This window comes from Rhamphochromis longiceps, linkage group LG18 (assembly GCF_057381845.1).
Source record: "Rhamphochromis longiceps isolate RC_006_pf linkage group LG18, R_longiceps_female_GT1.1, whole genome shotgun sequence".
Classification (NCBI taxonomy): Eukaryota; Metazoa; Chordata; class Actinopteri; order Cichliformes; family Cichlidae; genus Rhamphochromis; species Rhamphochromis longiceps.
Window position 1 is genome coordinate 15,322,653 of NC_140574.1, and position 22,934 is coordinate 15,345,586.

The window sequence follows — 22,934 nt, forward strand, 5'->3', positions numbered from 1 at the left end:
GTTGCCTAATAATTATGCACAGTAATAGTCACCTGCACACACAGATATACCCCTAAAATAGCTAAAACTAAAAACAAACTAAAAACTACTTCCAAAAACATTCAGCTTTGATATTAATGAGTTTTTTGGGTTCACTGAGAACATGGTTGTTGTTCAATAATAAAATTATTCCTCAAAAATACAACTTGCCTAATAATTCTGCACTCCCTGTATATATAGAGCTGAGGAGCATGTTTTTTGTTTAACACACTGTAGGTCCCAAGAAGAGCACGTACACCGTGTAGAACTGCAGAAACACACTACCCTCACGCAGTGTTATGTACCTGTACCACATAAATTGAGAAACATGACAAAATAATCTGCTGGTGTTGGAATGACTGTGCAAAGAAATACATCTGTGCTTCCTTCATTATAAATAGTTTCTTAGTGCACATACATATCTCTCATGTAAAGATCGGCACCTTACACTTAACATGTTTTGTGAAGTGCTAAAAATAACTGAAGGACATAAAGCTCCGAGAATAATCATTAAAACTCGCACAACCAGAAGTAAAGAGCACTGGATTATGTAACACAATGCTTTATATGCTTGATCACACAGATACTGCAAGAATTAAATAACTGGTACTCACTGAAATATATTGAATTAATTTCTGCTCATTCTGTGTTTTTAAGAAAAATAAATGTCAGTTTTAATTTGAATTGAATTGAACAGTTGGTGCTGTATCTGCTTGTTACGTTTAACATCATTCACACATTGGTGCTCCAGCCTTTTCTGACTGAGAGCCATGGCCTCAGACTTGTTGCTTCACACCTGGCTGCAATCTGTCTCACTGCAAGCTGAAGGTTGTTGGTTGATGAAGCCGACGGAACCACATCATCGGCTAAAAGCAGAGACGAAATCTTGTGATCACCAAATGTGACGCCCTCCACCTCTTGGCTGCATCTAGAAATTCTGTCCAGAAAAATTACAGAATCTTTGACAAAAAGCAGTCCTGGCAGAGCCCGACACCGATTGGATAAACAGTTCATTTGGAAAGTATTCACAGTGCTTCACTACTTCAACACTTTGTTGTGTTACAGCATTATTCCAAAATTAATTAAAGTTTATTAAATATTTTAATTCAATGCATTAAAATAAATTCATTTTAAAAAGGATACATGTTATATGCAGAGCATTTGTGAATACTTTCTGGGTGCACTGTCAGTCTGACTTACCAACATCCAGCCAAGATCTCACGATGGTTTTACAGGGACCGAATAGCCCAAAGCAACAAGCCCAATACTCCTGAAGCACCCACCACAGGAAACCTGAATGCCTTATCTAGATCATAAAAACACATAAGGACTTGTTAAACAAATTGCGATGTACCCATGAATATCCAGTCATTTAAAATTGTAACTCTTTCACTCTCTCGCACACTATCAGAGGACCTCCTTTATTTAAAGTCAGAAACAGTGTACACTGTAAACCCGAATAAGTTACCAGAACTCAAAAAAATTGAGGCAATCGATTGCCTCAATTTTTTTGAGTTGATCAACTCAAAAGTCAAATTTTTCCAGAACATAAAAGTTTGGATTACATGGTACTTGTATCTTTTGAGAACGGTCAACTCAAATATTTGCAGTTAATATGACTTAAAGTTTCAAGTTTACAAATTCAAAGAAATAAGTTCACAGAACTTATAAAAAATAAGTACACAACCACAACATTTTTATGTTAACAAAACTCAAATGTTTATTAGTTTGTGTTGTCATTATTTTAAGTACACGTTAGTCAAATATGTTGACTACTTGATACTTAAAAACATGTGACCCAAAACATAAAATTTTTGAGGCAATTGATTGCCTCAATTACACTGAGTATCGGTAACTTAATATGCAAAAGTCATAAACATCTGCCATTGAACAGTATCTTGCCTGCTCCCTTTTAGCACTATGTTGAAATTAAATACATTTTTAAAATAAATAAATAAATTGATTAAAAATAATTAACAAAAACATTTATAAATTAAAATAAGTAGACCAAAAATTGTTTAGTCAGGAAAACTGTCAGAGTAATGAAAAATAATGCCAAATAATAATAAATAATATCAAAATGTGCTTTTGGCTCTCTGGCTTTTGGCTCTCTGGCTAATATCTGAATAATATCTGAATATCTGAATAAGGCAACAGGGCAGCAATTTGAGTGAATTACAATGCTATTTGTTTTACATTAACCAGTATCAAACAGTGAAATTTAGGTCATCTTGCGCAGCCCACAATGTTTTGGAAATAGTATTACGAAAAACATTAAAACACACAAAACATTAGTGTTGCTTTGCATTATGTTAATGAGAACAAAGGCACGTTGTATAGTTTGGACCTATTGGCTGAATGCAATAACGTTTTGAGGCATTATTTAGATAAAAGGAGAGAACTTTGAACTAGCCTTTTATAATGCTTCACCCTGCATCCTTCTTTCAGATGAGTTCCTACATAACCAAGTCATTCTTGAGGGTCTGTAACCTGGGTGACAGTTTACCACTTTCTAGACCAAGTAAAATCTTTTGAGTAAATTCTAAAGTGTTGGTCAGAGTTTTGGGGTAGCTGAGGTGCATAGATCAGTCCAAACATTACCAGGAAGGCTTCACCAAATCTGGGGAGACTGAACACGGCATCACTTTCAATGACGACAGAGATTTTCACAGGTTGGTAGTGAACTGGACTTGTCGTGTGATGGTCACTAATGACAGTGAAGAGGGCCACTTCAACACCATCAAGCTCCAACTCATCAGATTCGTCCTGAATTAATGAAAAAGAGATACTAATCACAATCTAACCCAAGAAATACAACAGACGACATATAATTTCTCATTTTACCAACTCCAATTGAGATCCAATACCTCTTTTACAAGGGAGACCTGAGTCTCACTGTAAGAGGTGAAAAACAGAAGATCCATGTTCTGCACACATAAATCAGCTAATTCACCAGAGAATCAAGTGGTGTGAGATAGACTGAAACTAAGCTAAAGGAAATACACAGGAAAAGGTTTTACTAAACATCTTATCACTTTCAACAAAACACCAATTCAGTTCATTCGTAGTGAGGAGACAGAAAAGACCATACATGGAAACCGTATGGGTAGACTAAACAAAGGTAAGTCCAAACAGTGCATCAAAATACATGTTTGTACTTTGATGCACTGTTTATATACACAGTAGTATCTGTTAGATACTTAAGGACACTCACAGTGCAGGTTCTGAAAAATCCAGAGACATCGTCACGCAGATAGACAGGAAGGGCGTGGAGAACGGTAGTGCGCTTGGTGTGGATATCATGGATTTCCTATTTCCAGATTAAAAACAGAATTGTATATACTGGTGAGTTTACTGAACAACAACAACAACAACAGTCAAATCAGAACATATGTCCACAAATAACCTGTTCACATCTTTAATACAGTCAGACAAATAGCAAACACAAAGTGGAGTAATAGCAAAATTCAAAAAGCTCATTTAAATCATTGAACCTGTCCAATGTTCCACTGGTTCAACCTATGAAATGTGTAACAATCTATTATTACCTGTTCATTGTGAATTCTTAAAATTTCAGCCAGGGCATCAGCTGTCTTCCCAGTTTTTGATGCCTTCTGTCTGAATAAGGTCATCAGTCGAGGAAGATGGCGGTCAAGTTCAGCGTAGAATGTATTGGGCAGGTTCTGATTTGTAATCCGCTGAAACTCTGCATACAACTACAGCAGAAGGACAATACAGTTCAATTTGAAGAATCTCGCACATCTTTATAAAGCAGCAAAAAGCTGCCACATGAGTAAGAATTACAATTTTCATTTTAAAGAGAGCTGATCCATATTACCTCAGACTCCATTTTTAGAGCAGGCCAGAGGTCCAAGAGCTCCTTCACTCCTTCACAACCCTAACCCTGCACATATAGTTTAAAATATAGCGTTTCTAACAAGAAAACTGCTTGAAAGCACTCTCACTGCAGACAGGCATCTCCGTTGTGTAACTGCAGGGACAACGGGCTTGTTTGGACCCAACTATTCTGAGTCATGAGAGGGGGTTTAAAAATTTAGAGAGATTAAAACACTTTGTTTCATACAAGGCGACCGGGCGCCACCTCTAGAACAAGTAGTATCTAACTTTTTAAACAGCCTGCGACCCTCATTACAACAACTTAATGCTAGCTCTGCAAGCGCAAAGTTTCCTTCGGGGAGAGCAGCAAAGCACATAAAAAACACGGACCCGACATTTCTGCTATTCTTTTCGACACGCACCCAAAATACAACTAAATATTCGTATTTTAACAATAAACTAATATCAACATTGAAAACTTACTGTAAGTCCAGTGATGCTAGTTGCTGCAGTTAGGTCCAACTTTCTCCAGTCGTCCGTGTCCGTGCCTCTTTGGTGCTGTTCCCGCCCATATACCTTTACTTCTTCTGTGTTTCGTATTAATGCTCATTAGCGCCGCCTTCCGCTTCGGAGGGTGAATCAGAGATTAACTCGGAATAAAAATTGATTCCTGCAGCTGCTCAACACTTGCGGAAAAAATTAAAAATATATATGTAGGATACATTGATAAAATAATGAATATTAAAATAAATACATTTTGTCTTCCACTAATGCATTTAAGACAATTTGATTTCACTTATTTGGTGAAACACTTTGAGATTTTATTGTATTTTAGCATGTGCTACATAAATTAAGTTTATTATTAAATCCTATACTTGAAACAACAAAAATAACAGGACTTTACCATTCTTATATGTCCTAACTTAACTGTGTTACGTTGTGCTTAAGTTATGATTTTAAGTGATGCTTACTTAATATAGAAATAGTTCAATTCAATCAAATATTATTAGTTTCATTTACTCAAAAAGAAGAACATGTTACACGAACTTGACATATTTAAGTTAACAGAACTTTTTAAAGACTTTGAGTATACACTACTTAATCTATTTAATTACTTTGAACATTCGGGTTTACAGTGTAGGGTAAAAGGTCAATACACACATGGTTGACCACAGTAATTACACTAAATCCATATTTTACACCTTTATATATATAAATATCCATGAATACTGTCTCGTGTTTTCTGTGGATGAAGAAAACGTATGTTTTGGAAAAAAATGGGGTATATCTTTTTCTGAGTATGTGGCAGTGAAGTCGAGAGTGCAATTTACACTCTAAAAAGTAATTAATGTGACCTTTAGTCATTACTTACATATATATGTTGTTGTGAAATGAAAAATCAAGTTCATAAATACTGTTAGACTTCCTAATTAAAATTTTTATTTTATTGAGTTCGGGTGACACATAAATTATGCCTCTTTACTCAATATATAATCGTGATTTGTCTGAATTTAAAATCTTCTTTTAATCAAAAAACAATATAATTTTAAGTTCTGTCAATGTAAAATACAACTTGATGACGTGTAAACAGCTCACAGTTCCCTTCTTCTACTCAAGCGGACATATTCAACAGCACGTGTTCAAGGTTTATCAAGAGCTGTGTTCGTCGCGAACGGTGAGTAATTTTATGCGAAATTACACATATTTGCAGTCGCTCTGGATTTTGTTAGTTTACTTTAAAACAACGACGTAACATACATAACATACATCTTAGCTTGCCCCCGCGTTTGTGTGTTTTAATATACACACAGCAGCTAATTCCACGATAGCATAAATTGTTGGGCTCTTTTTGGAAAATTTAACACTGACGTTATAACGTCAGTGTTAAATTTTAACACTGATGTTATAACGTCAGTGTTAAATTTTAGAGTATACTCTAATGCAGACAACTGTAATTGTCTTATAATTTTTAAAAGATAGCGGACGTTGTTAGCCCCGGCGCAAACTACTATGCTAACGTAGCTAGCCAAGCTAAGTTGTGTTCACTGTGATTTTATTTTTGAAATGTGAAATTTATTTTTTGAAGGGAAGCATTTTATGTTAGTAATTGTTAAGAAACGCTTCTAAATTTTCGTAACGTTACGGGGTGAAGTTGAACCCCATTGGCTTCTGCGCAGGAAGTGCCGTCGCTATTAGTCCGGTGTGTCTGTTGACCGCTAAGAGCGGTTCTTCACCGGCTGCTCGGCCTATTTTCACAGGTAAAAGACCAGACTAAAGTGCACTGTGCCGCATATGGTAGGGTAGTTAGCTGTCCCTAATTTTTGGGGACTTTCCGTGTTTTGTAGAGACGTAGAGGCGACGTGCATTGGCACTGGCTGTAACATTGATATGCCTCAATAAAGTTTGAAAGTAAGAAAAAAATCAATAGCGGGCCACCATCTTGGTTGGGTCCCCATTCGCCGCCAGTGCATTTTTTTTCTACTGAGGAATGTATTCACCCATGGTAAATAAGGAAAATGTTTAAATATTTTTCCAAACAGATAAGGCAAGAAAGGTCAATAATCCCACATATGGTTTCAGTAGTATGCCAGTTTTTGCAACACTAGGGTGCACAAAAATGACCATAGCTGCTGACTCAGCACTGATTCTAATTTGGTTTTGGAAAATGAAATGAAAACAGATCAAGTGGGATTATTGACATTGTAGCTTGTGTATAAAAAGTTTGGGTTTTTTTTCGTATTTACTGTCAGAAATGATTCTGTCCTGTCATGCCACACCTTATGTTTGCTTTTGTTGATAAAAAAAAAAAAAAAAAAAAAATATATATATATATATATATATATGTATATGTATATATGTATATATGTATATGTATGTATATGGTTTTTTCTTTTTGAGTTAACATATTCCTCAGTAGAAATACATGCACTGGGGGCGAGTGGAGACCCCTCCAAGATCGCGGTCGGTGGGGATACACGCTCCAACAGACTGGCCCAGTCCATGTCACCTCTATGTATATTTGATCTATGGAAAGCCACGTTAGGCTTTCCAGCACCCAGTGTATTCAGGTTTATGTAGTTTTGAATGTTTGGTTCTAGCTTACACAGCTTTGACAGGTGAAACTGATTCACTGTATTGAAGACTCACAGGTGAAGTTGAAAATACCATCTTTTGTATTTTTGTGCAGGCACGACTTTCTGGTGTTATACACTGTCCTGGCGTTGCAGATCTAGGGGTTCCAGTTAAGACGTGGTCAGCCTTCTAAAGAAAGTGGGAATCTCACCAAAATATTCAGTTACTTTGCTGTGTTTCTTGCCAGGACAAAGGCTCAAACCATCATCTTCTCCTGGTATCGAATACCAAGGGACCTTCTGAAGTAAGCTTTAACAAGTAAGCTTGAATTGAGTAATTCAGAATCATGAAGTATGGATTGGCCTTGCAAAATCTGTAAATTTGCAACCTCCACTAAGGAAGAGCTGATGAAACATTATAGGTTACGCCATATCCCCAGTGTACAGCCTCTGCCATGTCCTTACCTAGATTGTTTTTGTTCATTTAAGTCATGGGGTAGCCTAAAATCACACATATCAAGGAAACACTCAACTCACTCAACAGTGAGAACCTCTGAAATACTCAGTTTCTGTTGCCAGTTCTGTAATGTGGGCACATTTTCCACTGAAAAAGAGTATTTTGAACACCTTCGTCAACATTTGAAAAAGCAAGAAACTGTGTCCTGTGTTTTCAAAAATTGTAATTTCAAAACTAACATTTATGGAACATTTGCGTCACATAAACATCGCAAGCACACTCCCCACTCTTTAGATGAGTTTAAAGAAGACGTTTTAAAGAGGTTTGAAAAGCCTTTACAAACAGATCAGTGCAGCGATGTAGTTAATCAGGAGGGTGAACAATCTGACATTGAGGAGTTTAGAGATGATGATGTGAATGTACTGCCAAAGTTGATTGAAAGAAGCTTGGCTCATTTGATGTTGAAATTAGAGAGTTCATTTCATGTTCCCAACCAATGCATTGATGAGCTTGTAGAGTCATTGCATTTTATTTGTCATTCAGCTTCCGCTCCCATCATGAAAGACATTTTACAGTCCTGCTTGAAGAGACACAACTGTGAAGTTGATGAAGCCATTGTGTCTGAAATGGTGAACAACATATGTGTTGCTAACCCTGTTAGCGCTGCCCTTTGTGATGGTGGTCCTCTCTCTTCTGCCTTCAAAAGAAGAAAGTATTTTAATGAACACTTTTCTGTCGTGGAGCCGATTGAGTATATTCTTACTGGAGAGAGTAGCTTCCAGTATGTTCCCATTCTAAAGTCTTTACTTCAGGTTCTTAGCAGGAAAGATATACTAGACCTGATCTTGAGTGAAGCAGAGGTGCAGAGAACTGTGTACAACTCATTTCATGACGGCACCTTTTACAAAACCAACGAGTTGTTCTCAAAAAATGACCTTACAATTGCGCTAAATCTCTATGTGGATGACTTTGAGATTTGCAATCCTCTCGGTACATCCAGGAAAAAACACAAAATCACATCTGTATATTGGGTGTTAGCTGATGTCCCTTCATTGCTCAGATCTGAGCTAAACTCAATCTTCTTAGCAATTCTTTGCAAGGCTGAGGATGTAAAGAGATTTGGTTACAGCGCTGTGTTAGAGCCACTGCTCAAAGATCTTGTGGTCTTAGAGGAGGAAGGACTGTATGTTCCATCACTGGGTAGAAGAGTCAAAGGCACAGTGTTTAGTGTAGTTGCAGACAACCTTGGTGCCCATTCTATGGGGGGATTTGTTGAGAGCTTTTCCAGTTCATATGTCTGTAGGTTTTGTCTTGGTGAAAAGTCACAATTTCAAGATGGTGAAGTGAGAAATAAGGCATTCCCACCCAGAACAGCGGAACAACACACACTGCATGTCCAGGCTTTACAGGAAAATAACAGTTTGATGCATGTTTATGGAGTGAAGAGACAGTGTGCACTGACGGCAAAACTTAAATATTTTCATGTTTTGTCTGGATATCCACCTGATGTGTTGCATGATCTCTTTGAAGGTGTAGTGCCCCTAGAAATAGCACTGTGCCTAAGACTATTCATTCACAACAAATACTTCACTCTTGAAGAGCTGAACAAATGCATCAAAGAGTTCCCCTATAAATGGTCGGACAAAACCAATGCACCACAGCTTGTTCCTGTGAACTTTGCCCAACGGAAAAGTGTGGGGGGCAATGCCCACGAGAACTGGGCTTTGCTTCGTCTCTTGCCACTCATGGTTGGATCAAAAATCCCTGAGGCTGACCCAGCATGGGAATTGCTTCTTGTGCTTCGAGACATTGTTGAGCTTGTTGTGAATCAAGTGCACACAGAGGAGACCATTTGCTTCCTGGACAGTAAGATATCTGAGCATAAACACAGGTTTCTCATGGTTTTTCCAGAGCAACGCCTCATTCCAAAACACCATTTCCTAGAACATTATCCAGAACTTATCAGGGCTTATGGTCCTCTGGTGTCACTGTGGACAATGCGGTTTGAGGCAAAGCACAGCTTTTTCAAGCGTGTTGTCAGACATACTCGTAGTTTTAGAAATATTCTGCTGTCACTGGCCATGAAGCATCAGTTGTTGCTTGCTTATAACCAACATGATTCCAGAGCTGTCAGACCATTACTACAGGCTACAACACTGTCTACAATGGATGTTAGTGTGCTGCGAGAGGATATCCAAGAAGCACTGCAGGCTAAGTTTCCTGGTGAGACATGTGTCCAGATAGCCAAAAGTGTGTGTTACAGAGGCACCAAGTACACTAGTGGAATGATCCTGGCTTATGGTTCCACTGGTGGTCTACCAGATTTTGGGGAGTTGATCCAGATTGTGGTTTTGAAAGGCAATGTGGGATTCATAGTGAAAGGTGTAACTGCTTGGTCAATTGAACATCTGAGGAGCTATGTGCTTGAGAAAACTGGTACAGTGAAAGTCATAGAGGCAGCTGAGTTATCAGACACGGTCCCCTTGATTTCTTACATTTGTGGCGGAACAACCATTATGACTCTTAAGTGCAGCATTTATGTTCCATAAATGATTTCCATACTTTGTGTGGAGATTTTCAGCTGAAAAAAGACAAACCCAAATCTCAGTCTTTCTACTATTTTCAGAGATGGCATATAGTTAATTGGCTCCTAGTTTCCATACATGGAGATCAAATTTTATTATATTATGCACTATTTCGCTGTTACTAAGAATTACAGAAACATGTCAAAAATTTGGTCTACAGGTTACCTAATGTCACAACCGTCTCAACTTCGAGTGATCCTTGCAGATCATGATGTCCGTAAAGTTGTACTACCATCTGGAATCCCAGAAACGGTGGATGACCTTTATTCAGCCATCCGTGATACCTTTTCCATTACAAGAGACTTCTGTCTTCACTATAAAGATGCTGATTTTGGTGATGAGTTTTTTACCCTTGTTTCGACAACTGACCTTAAGGACAAGGACACAATCAAGATTGTGTTTCTCCAGGACCAGGAGCCTACAATAACCTTGACCTTAAGTGATGTGACCAACGTGACTGATAATCCATCTGAGGAGGACTCTGTTGACACCTCATCTGTGTCAACTAATGACACTCTGATTCTTTCCACATCTGAAGATAGTCCAGGGCACCGTTACCAGCGCTGGCCTGTTCAATTTCAGATTCCCAGGTTTTCTGACCTCACAGAGATCCAAATTCGGTCAGCCAACGAGCGCTTCCAAAAAGATGGGACTCTTCTCCCTACAAAAGATTTAATTCCACTGCTTCCTGACATACTTAGAAAACTAGCAGAAGCTATTTATAAGTATACTGCTTATCCATCCAGTCTGCAGATCAGTGAGGTTGCAGAGGCCCTGACTCTAAAGCATCCCTGCCTGAAAGAACCAGGGTCCTTCAATGGATGCTATGGGTGGGCGCAGCGTCTAAAGTACAAGATGAACAATTTCAGAAGCAAGCTTAGAGGTCTCGGCTGCCCTGAAGTTGAAGTAAACTCACTTAAGAGGAAAATGACATGTGACCAATACCCGGCAAAGAATGTCAAAAAACCAAAGAAGGCTGAGGTGAACTACCTACCCCCTCATGCTCAAGGTGAAACTAGTGAAAGTTTGGAAAAAGAGAGAATCGAGCTACTGAGTGAAGTGATGAAAAGGGACAACTCCAGAATGGTAGCTCAGAAAATGGACAAGACGTTCAGCCTTCGTCGGGAGGAAATAGTGAAAGAGGCCCCTGCCATCAGTGACTTCATGAAGCGCTGGCCTGCTCTTTTTAGCGAAGTACAGGTGAGATAAAATGTTTATTAAACCAGTGTTTTTGTGTTGGGGATTGATGAAATTACAACTAGAAGTCAGATAAATAAAAAATTTAGAAATGCATATATTTACACCTAATACATTTAAATGTTTACAAATGCACATTTGGATTTGGAATTATTTATGCTTATGTCTCTTGTTGTATTTTATTCTGGTGTGCCCTGCAGATATGTGAAGAATTTAAGAGGATAACAACAGTCAGCCTTGAATCAACCTTTCTGGCCAGGCTTGACCAATGCACCCCAAAACTGATGGCCTTGACCCTGTCAAAAGGAGGAGCTGCAGGTCTGAGGATGAGGCAGATTAAGGACATGCTTCTGCAGGTATAATGAATAACTTTATGAATAGACCTTTATTTGCATCTGCCTTACTTTTTTCATGTGGGTGGCTGTAGCTCAGGTGGCAGAGCAGGTCAGCCACTAATCAGAAGGTCGGTGGTTCGATCCCAGGCTGCATCCTGGCTGCATGCCAAATATCCTTGGGCAAGATACTAACCCCATGTTTGCCTACTGGTGGTGGTCAGAGGGCCCGGTGGCGCCTGTGTCCGGCAGCCTCGCCTCTGTCAGTGCGCCCCAGGGCAGCTGTGGCTACAATGTAGCTTGCTATCGCCAGTGTGTGAATGTGTGTGTGAATGGGTGAATGACTGAATGTAGTGTGAAGCGCTTTGGGGTCCTATGGACTAGAAAAGCGCTATACAAATGCAGGCCATTTACCATTTACCATCTCAAATGTTGATATGGCTGCTTTGAAGAAGGTCCATTGTATACTAACACTATTTTTTTCCAAAATTGTTCATATTTTGGTTACACTTGCATCTAGGGCAGGGCAAAAGAAGAAAATATGTCGTCTGTACAATATACACTTTTTATTATTTTAAAATAAAGCTCTATGATTTACATAAAGTGTTTCACACGCGCAAGAACGTTAACAATACATAACATGGAGGAAGACTGTATCTGTGCCAGTTACATTGTAATTGAATGAATGGATATTTATTGTTATTATACAAGTTCAGAGCACAAGTACAACAAAATGTATCTTTATTTTAGTGTTTTTACTTATGAAGAAGGAATGTCCAGGTTACAAGCGCAGCGTTTCTCAGGTCTCCGCAGAGTGAGACAGCCATGCCCCCACTGTGTGCGGAGTAAGCAGGTCCCAAACAATAAGAAACTCAGGAGAATAGCCAGATCACCTTTTCCACCTTATTCCAAATGAACTTTTTTATTATTTAATTAAAAAAAATGCTATATCATTATGGATATAATTTTCAGTATATGAAGTAAGCTACTTACATCTGATTTTTTTTTAACACATCTATTTTTTTCTATCAATCAGGACAACACAGTTGAAAAGCGCAGAGAAATTGCTATTCGCTGCCTCATAGTCTATCTTGGAGAGAAGGAGGAGGATCTTTTCAAACAATACAGCGTAAGTACTTGAGTTGGTTTTTAATTTTTTGTTTAGTTTTGAATGCATGTCTCTGTAGGGTCTTTGTGTTTTGTTCATTGGATTTTCTGTTCAGGGTTGAGTATTTAAGTCATTCAGTGCCATAGACGCCTCTTGAGCTTTTTATTGAATTGAGAAGGTGGTGGAGTTGATTACATGGATAAAATCCCACCAGCGTGACAGTCGGCTCTACTGAGAACGAGTATTGTGGCACGATTTTTGATCCAGCTCGTCATTTCGAGCTTGAGGTGTCTGCAGCCTGACGTCATGGTTTTTCTAGCAATTCCAGTGAACATGAACCGGATTTATCTGACCAGTATCTCCTGTTAGAAACTTCTGAAGGCGTGAGGTTCTGGGGGCGATCCGTCTCTGGGCCGGGGCCCTGGCCGGGCCTTGGGTCCTGGTTTGTGTGTTGCCGGGGTTGTGGGCGGGTGGGTGCATGGGGGCCCATCCCTGGCGCAGGGTGCCGCCGGTGTGTCGAGCCGCCTGTGGGGCTCTTCAACCGGTGGGGGAGATTGCCACACCTTGCAGGAGCTTTCCTCCACTCAGGAACTCTCTGCAGGAGGGGGAGATACAGGAGAGGTGGAGGAAGATCTCAGCCTGGGCGTCTATTGTCTCATGTAGTCTGGAAGATGAGTGGATGGTGGGGTGGGTGCAGTTTTCTCTGTGGTGGGGTTGGGTGGACTGTCCCGGGCTCTGTGGGGCCGGGGGGCGCTGCTGCGCTGGGCCCCGGTCTGGATGGGCCTGGGCCCCCTTTCCCTGGCGGGTCGCGGAGTATGGGGGTGCCTACTGGGGTCAGCGGGGGAGCTGGCCCCAGGGAGGGGTCACCTGCCCCTCCCTTCCTTCCCTCCCCATCTCCGGCTGCCTCCCTCTTCCCGCTCCACCACAACCACCCACACATGCAGGGCCTCGGAGTAGGGGTATGTCACTAGGGTGCAGAGGAGGCTACCCCCCCCCCCCCCCCCCCCCGTCTGGCTACCTCTGCCTCAATTTTATCCCACAACTTAGACATTCACATTACTCACACCCTCATTACACATACATATAGGATCTTGGGGGTGGGCACGATACACGGAGTCCAAGTTATCATCAGGGTGTACACCTCACCCCTGGCGTCGTTGCCCACCTCTCAATTTTAAATACACGTAGACATTGAGGGCTAACAGGAGGGACTATGCGCTTACCTGCTGCTCTCTGGCAGGTAGCTCCATGCCCTCCTGGGTTTTAATTGCACCTTAGAACACACATGCATCAACACTACAATGAGCGGGTGGAGGGAGGTTTGGAGTCTTCTCTCACCCCCATTCTCTGCGGCCTGCTGGAGCGGGGGGGCTAGGAGGAGTTGGCCGTCCGACTGCGGTCTGGGGTGTGGGGCCTCCCTGCTGCTGCGGAGTCGGGGCGGTCTGCCTCTCCCCACCGCAGGGAAAAGGGTAACACCACCTGGGTCTGGGTGCAGTTCCCCCCTCCAGGGGCAGGGGTACCTAGACCCGGTTTGTAGAGTACGCTTGGGGAGTGTGATCGTGTGTACAGCGTCTCTTTATGTCTGTCTCCACGTCGATTGAGTGTGAAGTGCACATGAGAGCATGAGGGTGGGAATGGATGTTTGTGTCTGTGTGTGCCTGTATGTTTGTGTCTATATGTCAGGTTGGGTATCAGACGCCACCTCTCTGGGGACATCTCGGGCCCTCCAAGGTTTGGAGGCCTATCTCCACCCACCACCACTTCCCCTGCCGGTGGCGGACTCCCTCAGGTGTCGGTGCGTTGGTGGTTCTTTGTATCTGGGGGTGGGCGTCCGGGTACACACCGGCTCACTCGTTGGCGGCTGCTTATCGGGGCCTGGAGCCTGGGGCTCACTCGGGCCACTTCGGAGGTGGGGTGGGGAAGAGAGACTCATTTTTGTCATGGTGGTTTCAGAATTCACATAGTCATAGAACAAAATATTCTGTGAGCCTTCAAAATCAGCGAAAATGCTAAATATCTCTGGCACTGAGGGGGGTATGAAATCTGAGAGTGGCTGGCACTGAATGAGTTAAGGGACATTCCAACCCTAAGTGAAGATATGTCTATTGCCATGTATAAGTGAGAAAAAAGCATTTCAGAATTACAATCCAAAGATGTTTATTGCCATTGTCATTGAACATAATTTGCTGAATAGAAACCTGTTTCCGTGATAAGGTGCAACATAAACACACAGGATAAAAAATTTTGTAGCCAGCGCAGTCATTTTCCTGATCTGGCAGCAGCTTTAGCAGAGCATAAACAATGGAAGTGAATGGCAGGTACTAGCATTTTGTGTGCAAAAGTGATTAAAATCACTCAATAATGATACCAAGTATTCCTGGGGAGCTCAACAATCATGCTGACTGCAAATGAAAAGTATGAATTGACATGAAGGATTTTCAGGAGCCGATTTAGACTTGGGACTACATTACGACAGAGCACTGCTGTAAGCCTCCACATGGTTATAACACAGCAGTTGAAGCCACTGCCGACCAGTGTCTATAAACCAACATGCTATTTGTGCAATATTTCTTCAACAAATCAAAGACCCATCCATTGTTACTGCAGCTTACTATGCTTGTATAGTAGTGGCTGTGTGTGTTTGTTTATGGAAGCTGGAGGCTTTTTCAACTGTTGCGTTATATCCATGCACCATGCAGTGAATGTTTACAGCAGTGTTTGTCGTAACTGCAATGTAGTCTCAAGTCTAAATCAGCTTCTGCAAATCTTCTGTGTTACTTTTGCACTTTTCATTTGCCGTGAACATGATTACTGAGCTCCCAAGAAATATTTGTTTTCATTACTGAGTCATTTTAATCACTTTTGCACACAACATGCTAGCACCTGCTATTCACTTACATTGTTTATGCTCTGCTAAAGCAAATGGATTGCTTCCGGATCAGGAGAATTAGTGTGCTGTTTACAAAAGGCATGTTTCTCACTTTCTAACTGTGACAATATGGCAATAGATAAAATTTCACTTAGAAGTGGAATAACCCTTAAAAATGATTTATTAGATTTTCTTTTCAAAGTGGAAAAACAAAACTGTGAAAAACAAGACATTTTTTATTTTAAACGTGGATTATGGTTTAATTTAGCTTTTAAAACTTACAGAATGACAAAGTAAAATCACTGAAAAACACAAAAGACAACCTGTTTTAGCTTATTTTCCTACCTATAGTGGTTCATTCCCTTATGCACGTCATCCTGAAGTGCTTGAGCTATGTATTTTATACATCCTAACATTTAATTTCTCCTACAAGGATGAGGAGGAGCTCAACGCAGACCTTGCAATGCAAATCATGAAGATTGCTATCATTGGTGATGGGCCTGCAACCATCATCGTTGAGGGATCCAAGATCCTGGAGAGGATTGATGTTGCCAGATCCTGTGCTTTGATGATGGGAGTAATCTACGCTCTGAACCTTACCTATCCCAAGCAGCTGAAATTTACCTTTGAGGTATTTCAAAAACTATGCCTTGAGCTTGATGGACAAAAAGCCAGCTCTAAAGTAATGAATCTTAAGTTTGGTATTTTCTAGAGCAGACTTGATAGACCATTCGTGAGTGAGTTTCACAAATCCTTATTCCTGCATTTCTGGCACTACTTGAATGTGTTTTACTAAATTTTAAAGCGCTGTTCTTAAGTCTTCTGAGTTAATGTTTTGCCGTGTCTTAAATGCTGTTATTTGCACATTTTTAAGGAATGCGTTTAATTTCTCCCATGACCTGTGTTCTGAGGGTACTGGTGTGTTTTAAAGTTTGTGTAATACCCTCTTTAGCTGGCCTTAATCTTGAGGGTGAAAAGTCAAATATAGAAGAGAATCAAGAATACTTTGTAAGAGTGCTGACAAAGTTGAATGAAAGAAGCTTTGATCATTTTATGTTTAAATTAGTGCATTTAATGTATAGCGGCCTGTCATCTTTTGTTTTGATTCACTGTCACATGTTAAAGTAAAAAAAAAAAAAAGAGGATTCAAGTAGTAGGTTGTATTACAATTTCAATAAACAGTTCCTTAAGTTTCAGCGGGCAATTTGTGTTCTAGGAAACTGAAGCCCACAAATCTTGCACTTCGCACACACGTTAAAGAATTGTGATGTTTGTTATTGTAATTAAATGGGTCTAACTCATTTGAATACATCTGTCTGAATTTCTATTCTTTCTAAGCACCAGGTACGAGTCCCTTAGCTGATGTCCAGGTATTTGGCATCACATCTGCCGCATTCAAACAAATACACACAACATCCATTTCTTTTTCTGAAGGTCATGACACAAGAGCACACAGAGCGCATGTTAAGGCTGACCTTCGTTTGGGGAAAAAAGTGATCGACAAGTTTCTAAGGTCTTAGAACCTTGACTTCTTTGTGGGCAGGCACCACCATGCATGAGCCTGCCCACGCGGTAGTCATGGTTATAAGACACAGCTTTTGATCAAGGTTGTATTTTGGAGCGACTTAGCCTGCTGGGAAACAGGTAAATGCCCTTATAGAATCTCCTGTAGGACCAAAACATTACTACACTGTAACCAAAATATCATATTTGACCAATATAAATACTATTTATGCCGACAGTTAAGTTCATTTTAATTATAAATGTGTTTTATTTTGTTCAAAAAGTTACTTCACCATACATAAATATAATCTTGGATCAACTTAAATTCCTGTGTATTTGTTGACAATTATTAAGTTCATGTTACTCAGAATGTGTTTTTTTTTTTGTGGCCAAAAAGTAACTTCACTATACATAAAATTCACGTTGGATGAACTTAAATTTTTGTGTTCTAGTCGAAAATTATTAAGTTAATTTTACTTAAGAATGTTTTTAATTGTGGCCAAAAAGTAACTTCACTATACATAAAATTCACGTTGGATCAACTTAAATTTTTGTGTTCTAGTCGAAAATTATTAAGTTAATTTTACTTAAGAATGTTTTTAATTGTGGCCAAAAAAGCTACTTCACCATACTCAAAAATATTGCTTTGAATTAATGCTATTCTGCCAGAAGTTGGCTTAACTCAAAAATTCTAGTGGAAAACGTTAACATGTTTTTTTTATTTGAACCAATGTTTTATTTATTAGAGTGTAATATTTGATTTAAGTGCAAAAAATCAGGAATCAGTTGTAAAGTCAGAAATGAAAAGCAAAATTCTGAACAGCTACACTTGAAGGTGGAGATGAAACACCGCTTAAATGTGGAGAAAACAAAGCACAGTTTCAGATTGTCCCTCGTGAAAGGCATTCGTAATATCGTCCTTGACCGATCACACAAACAAGACATAAATAATTGTTTCAAAAGGAGGAAAAAGGAGCTATAAAGAGAAATTCAAACCCTGGCTCCGTCCCTCATTTTTGTACAGCTAATCATGTGTGAAATAGCTTTGCATACCTGGTCAGCATTTTCAGAAAGCTTCAGAATTACCAGACACAAAGGGCCCGTACACCCCATCAGAACTGCTCCCCTTTACACCTTTCCAGAGATTGGGGCAGTTCCAAGCCTGTTTCAACTATTGATAAGCACATTTGATGGAGTGTGACCCAATAATTGGGACCTTCTACTAACTGATCGTTGCTGAACGAAGGCAGCCAGAGTACAAACCTGACAGAGCCGTGTTATCACCTGGTCAACATCCTGGTGTCTCGCTTTTCTTTTTGTGCTAGCTCACTAATTTTCCCCACTTACGCTTTAACAAGGTGGTGAGGTTTTCCGCTGTATCTGGATATATGATATATATATTTTAAGTAGTTAGATTTACATTCATTTGCATTAATAAATTCAAATTCAAATTCAAATTTTTTATTTGTCACGTACACAGTCATACACAGTACGATATGTAGTGAAATGCTTGGACAACTGCTCGTGACCTAAAGAAAACAAAAAAGGAAAAGGCTATGAATAAGATAGGAAATAAATATGAAAAATTAAAAAGGGTAAATTTAACTAGGAAGGAATAAAATATAAATTAAGGTTAAAAATGAAATAACTGTACAACACAAATTAGAATGAAGGGTAAATTTAACTGGGAAGAATAAGATAAAGATAAATATATAAATTAAAGTTGAAAATAAAATAACTGTACAACAAAATACACAATACACAGTATAGAACTATATAAGAATGTATGAAGAAATCTAAATATAAATAAATATATACACAATAACAGCAGCTGTACAAGTATTAACCGGAAATGAAGAATATAGTGACCAGTGTTGTGCAAAACCAAAGTCCAGAAAGTCCAGTGTGTGTGTAAGAACCATATGTGTGGGTCAGTACTGTGTGGTGGTGTGATTGAGAGACCGTATCGCCTGCGGGAAGAAGCTCCTCCTCAGTCTCTCTGTGTTGGTCTTCAGGGAGCGGAATCGCTTTCCTGACCTCAACAGAGAGAACAGTCTGTTGTTGGGATGGCTGAGGTCCTTCACGATCTTCCTGGCCTTGGTCCAGCACCGCCTGCTGTAGATTGAGTGCAGGTCAGGGAGCTCGGAGCGGATGGTGCGCTCAGCTGACCGCACAACCCTCTGTAGAGCTCGTCTGTCCTGCATGGTGCTGTTCCCGAACCAGGTTAAGATGTTTCCCGCCAGGATGCTCTCTATGGTGCACGAGTAAAAGTTCCTGAGCACCTTGGAGGGCAGTTGGAAGTCTCTCAAGCGTCTGAGGTGGTAGAGACGCTGTCGGGCCTTTTTCACCACGGTGTTGATGTGACAGGACCATGACAGGTCCTGCGTGATGTGAACTCCGAGGTATTTGAAGCTGTCCACTCTCTCCACTGGGCACTCGTTGATGACGGGGGTCTGGTAGTTCCTCTCCTGCTTAGTGCTGAAGTCCACTATCAGCTCCTTTGTCTTACTGACGTTTAGAAGGAGGTTGTTCCTCTGGCACCAGTTCTCCAGATTCCTAATCTCCTTCAGGTAGGCCGTCTCGTTGTTATCAGAGATCAGGCCCACCACGACGGTGTCGTCAGCAAACTTGATGATGGTGGTGGAGCTGGTAGTGGCCACACAGTCATATGTGTACAAAGAGTACAGCAGGGGGCTCAGAACACACCCCTGGGGGGCTCCAGTGCTGAGAGTGGTGGAGGCTGAGACATGTCCGCCCATCCTTACTGCCTGTGGTCTGCCAGTTAGGAAGTTAATACATCTCCTCCCTTGCTTGTTACTTGGATTTTTGATCCCACTGACAACAGATAGGCTTCTACTGGGAAAATTACAAGCTCTCTCGAGCAATGGACCCCTACAATCACCATTTTCCAACACAGTGGCAATTCCTGTGGGACCGTGAATAGGCAGTGTCAGCTGTTAAGAGTGCCGTGAATCCCATGGAGTCCTGAAATGAGAAACTGAAAAAGCACTTTCTGCTGCTTTTCACAGAAAGCGGGTGGGTGAGAGGCCACTGTGCAGTTTCAGTTTTCCCTCCAAATAAAGCTCCTCAGACAAGTGAAAAAGTGTGCTAAATCGTTGTCCATATATTTGCCTGTTTTCTTTTTTGTCCTCAAATAGGCCTAACTTAATCAGCTCTTTGCCAGTGTTAATGACCAACATGTTTAAAGTGCATTCACATTTATACAGCGCCTTTAACACTATACAAACCTACTGTGCAGTGTATTTCCTGTCACAGACTTACTGCTAATTCATTGGCAGTGTTGGCTTCAGTCTGTGTTATTTCTGTAAGCTCATCATATTTTCCCTAAAATTACAGTTTTATCTTCATTTGTGAAACCAGCCGCTCTGCTGCTAGCAGGCTTATCCATGTTTCTGATTGATCAGATGCTTCCTATGGCATGTGAATGCGCTCATAGCTAGACTGGGACCACTTAGCAACTTAGCAACTAGCTTCATGTGACCAATTATCCGGACTACCGAAGTGTCAGGCTAAGAAAAAGCAGATAACTGAAAGCTGCCTTGGATATGTTTTTTACTTGCTTCGTATTACACAGTCCAGCGCTAGGAATTAACACAGAGGTGATTTTGTTTGGGCTTTTAGTTATCTGTAGAAGGAGTTTGTTAACATAACAACAGCAAAACCAGGAAATTTGATACGTGCCAGGCCCTTTCTCTTTTCCCTCCCACCTCCTTTTTCCTATTTGATTTTTTTGTTAAGCACCTTGGTATACCCTTGGTTTTTTAGTGTGCTTTATAAATAAAGTTTATTATTATTATTATTATTATTATTATTATTATTATTATTATTATTATTATTATTATTATTATTATTATATGCAGTCATTCAACTATGTAGAGGTTTTATTAGGTTCAGCGTGAAGGCCAAACTCATGTATGTATGAACTTATGTACTAATGACAACTCATGAGTGCTAATGTAAAGACACTTCAGGGAGGCACATCTGGTCTGAGCCAACTGCAGGTTCTAGCTTTAAATCTCGGCAGTAGGACTTAAAAATCTTGGAATAAATGAATAATTTTAAACACTGACATGTGAAGGAAATTCTATACATCGGAGGGCCGTACTACCAGCCAAGATTAAGGGCTTAGCGAGCTATGTTGACCTTGAAGTCAGGGTTTTGTGAGATAAAAGTGGCTCCCTTTTTACCTGACTAAATCACCATTATAACTTATGCTGAACACATGACCCGGTTGGGAGAAAGTTATGTTTAGAGTTTTGGTTTAAAATCATCTGGAAGCACCACATTTTTGTTTGCTATATTCAAGGTTACCTATTCATACCTATTTAGTCAATAAAATTAATTTAAATTTCATCTGGCAACAAACTAAGACATTTTCTGTATCTCTTTTTGTAAACAGTTGAACAGTAACCTTTAACATTTAAATACATCCAGTTTAAAGTTTCAGAACTGTAATGAGCAGGATTCACGTTAGAAACAACAGCCTTAAAATAATTGACTATTCTAATAATTTGCTTTCTGTGCTCCCAGGGTTATCAATTTTCTTCAGGATTAATAGTATCTTTGTTGCTGCAGTGTTGAATTTTACACTTATATTTTTATATTTTTATAGATTTTTATCAACATTTAATCCTCATCACCTGATAGTTTCTCTGATTGTAATAGGGGGGATGCATGGAGGACATTGTGTGCAGTAGAAGAGTCATGTAATTCATAAAACATAAATTTTTAAGAAACAACTCACAGAGCCGGAAGCAGAAAGCTCAGCCTAACAAACAAAGTTCATAACTACCAACGTGATACCCGACGTCTCTGACTGGTATTTTAGTTTTTTCATGCCAGCTAACTCAATAAGAGCTTGGCTGTGTTGATTATTTTTTCGTTCTACACGATTCGGCTTTGTGCTGGCATACCTTCAGTCTGGCACTCACTGAAAGCAATGCACAGGTACCACCTACTGAATTCTTGAAAACAAGGCTCAAATGTAATGGGGCTGCCTTATAGCAGCAAACTCCCCCAGACAGGACGCTGCACCCTCCCACACAGACGAAAACTACTGATCTAAAGGAACACAGCACAGCAGCACGTTTAAGCATAAGCTGCATTCAGGAGACTGACAGCAGCGTTACAGTTTTTATTATAAAATAAGAACAACTTTATTGAGAAAAGGTAAGTGACATTAGAGGGAGGTTTCTAAGCAGGAGCTTATGTCGGAGAGGAGAAGAGATGTTAGCAGGAGCTGAAGTGGGTATGATAAGATTTTGCTGTTATTGTGATTTGACTTGGAGACCTTGCTTGTTTGCATCGTGGGTAGATGATCTGGTAGGCAGGTGAGATTCCAGGGAGGCAGAGAGAGATTTGGTGGAGCGTGGGCACACAGGTGAGTTACAGGTAAGCACTTTCCTGTGTAGTAGCAGCGACCGGCTGGGTGTCCGTAAAACCACACAGGGTAACATTGATCGGAGTGGGAAACTGAAGAACAGGTGAGAAAGCAGTGTGTCAGAAACACAAGAACTAACTAACTACTATAACGACAACAACAAGCTGGTGGAGGGCCCCAGCCTTTAAATATCATGAGCAGATGAGTTACCAGAGAAAGTGCAGACAAGAGAGCCCAGGAAAGAGATGCTCCACTCACAGACGAGCCAACAAGGAAACACCAGCCCACGACTCCAGCTGTGAAGGAGGAAAGTAAAGAGAGACAGAGAAAAGAGGAGAAAATATCACAGAGTCCCCACAGAGTCCCCAAACCCAATCTGTGGAGGCCCCTCTCCTGCTAATGACACTTTGTGAGACACCACAGGAGACCCCAGTGTTCAGATGTGTTGTGGTGGCACTAGGGGGATGTGCGCAGCACTTGGCAGGTGGTGGTCCTTCTGAATGAGTACAGATTTTAAGTGTGACAAACTGTCTTCTCCTCTCTCCCGTCACGGTCA

General features: G+C 40.4%; 1 protein-coding gene and 1 long non-coding RNA gene across 4 annotated transcripts; one reads left to right on the top strand and one right to left on the bottom strand.

The window, feature by feature from the left end:
* Positions 1 to 632: 632 nt before the first annotated feature.
* Positions 633 to 22,694, bottom strand: LOC146647956 (uncharacterized). Its single transcript, XR_014908412.1, has 4 exons — positions 22,589 to 22,694; positions 22,289 to 22,470; positions 1,219 to 1,324; positions 633 to 955 (listed from the first exon to the last, which is right to left on the bottom strand). It is a non-coding gene; the product is annotated as an uncharacterized LOC146647956 (long non-coding RNA).
* LOC146647957 (uncharacterized) lies at positions 5,213 to 16,670 on the top strand. Of its 3 annotated transcripts, XM_085389679.1 has the most exons (6): positions 5,213 to 5,530; positions 7,043 to 7,245; positions 10,129 to 11,168; positions 11,366 to 11,521; positions 12,534 to 12,626; positions 15,908 to 16,670. In XM_085389679.1, the coding sequence occupies exons 3-6, from the start codon at positions 10,137 to 10,139 to the stop codon at positions 16,184 to 16,186; spliced, it is 1,560 nt and encodes a 519-aa protein (XP_085245805.1). In that variant the 5' UTR covers positions 5,213 to 5,530; positions 7,043 to 7,245; positions 10,129 to 10,136; the 3' UTR covers positions 16,187 to 16,670. The 3 variants fall into 3 exon arrangements, with proteins under 3 accessions (XP_085245805.1, XP_085245806.1, XP_085245804.1); XM_085389680.1 differs by lacking the exon at positions 5,213 to 5,530 and having other exon boundaries at positions 6,722 to 7,231; XM_085389678.1 differs by lacking the exons at positions 5,213 to 5,530; positions 7,043 to 7,245 and having other exon boundaries at positions 7,270 to 11,168.
* Positions 22,695 to 22,934: the final 240 nt, after the last annotated feature.

Excerpts from the sequence above, each read along its gene's own strand:
- LOC146647957 (XM_085389678.1), top strand. The coding sequence starts at position 10,047 with ATGGAGATCAAATTTTATTATATTATGCACTATTTCGCTGTTACTAAG. Across the intron at positions 11,522-12,533 it reads TTAAGGACATGCTTCTGCAG|GACAACACAGTTGAAAAGCG; the intron begins GTATAATGAATA and ends TCTATCAATCAG. Across the intron at positions 12,627-15,907 it reads ATCTTTTCAAACAATACAGC|GATGAGGAGGAGCTCAACGC; the intron begins GTAAGTACTTGA and ends TTCTCCTACAAG.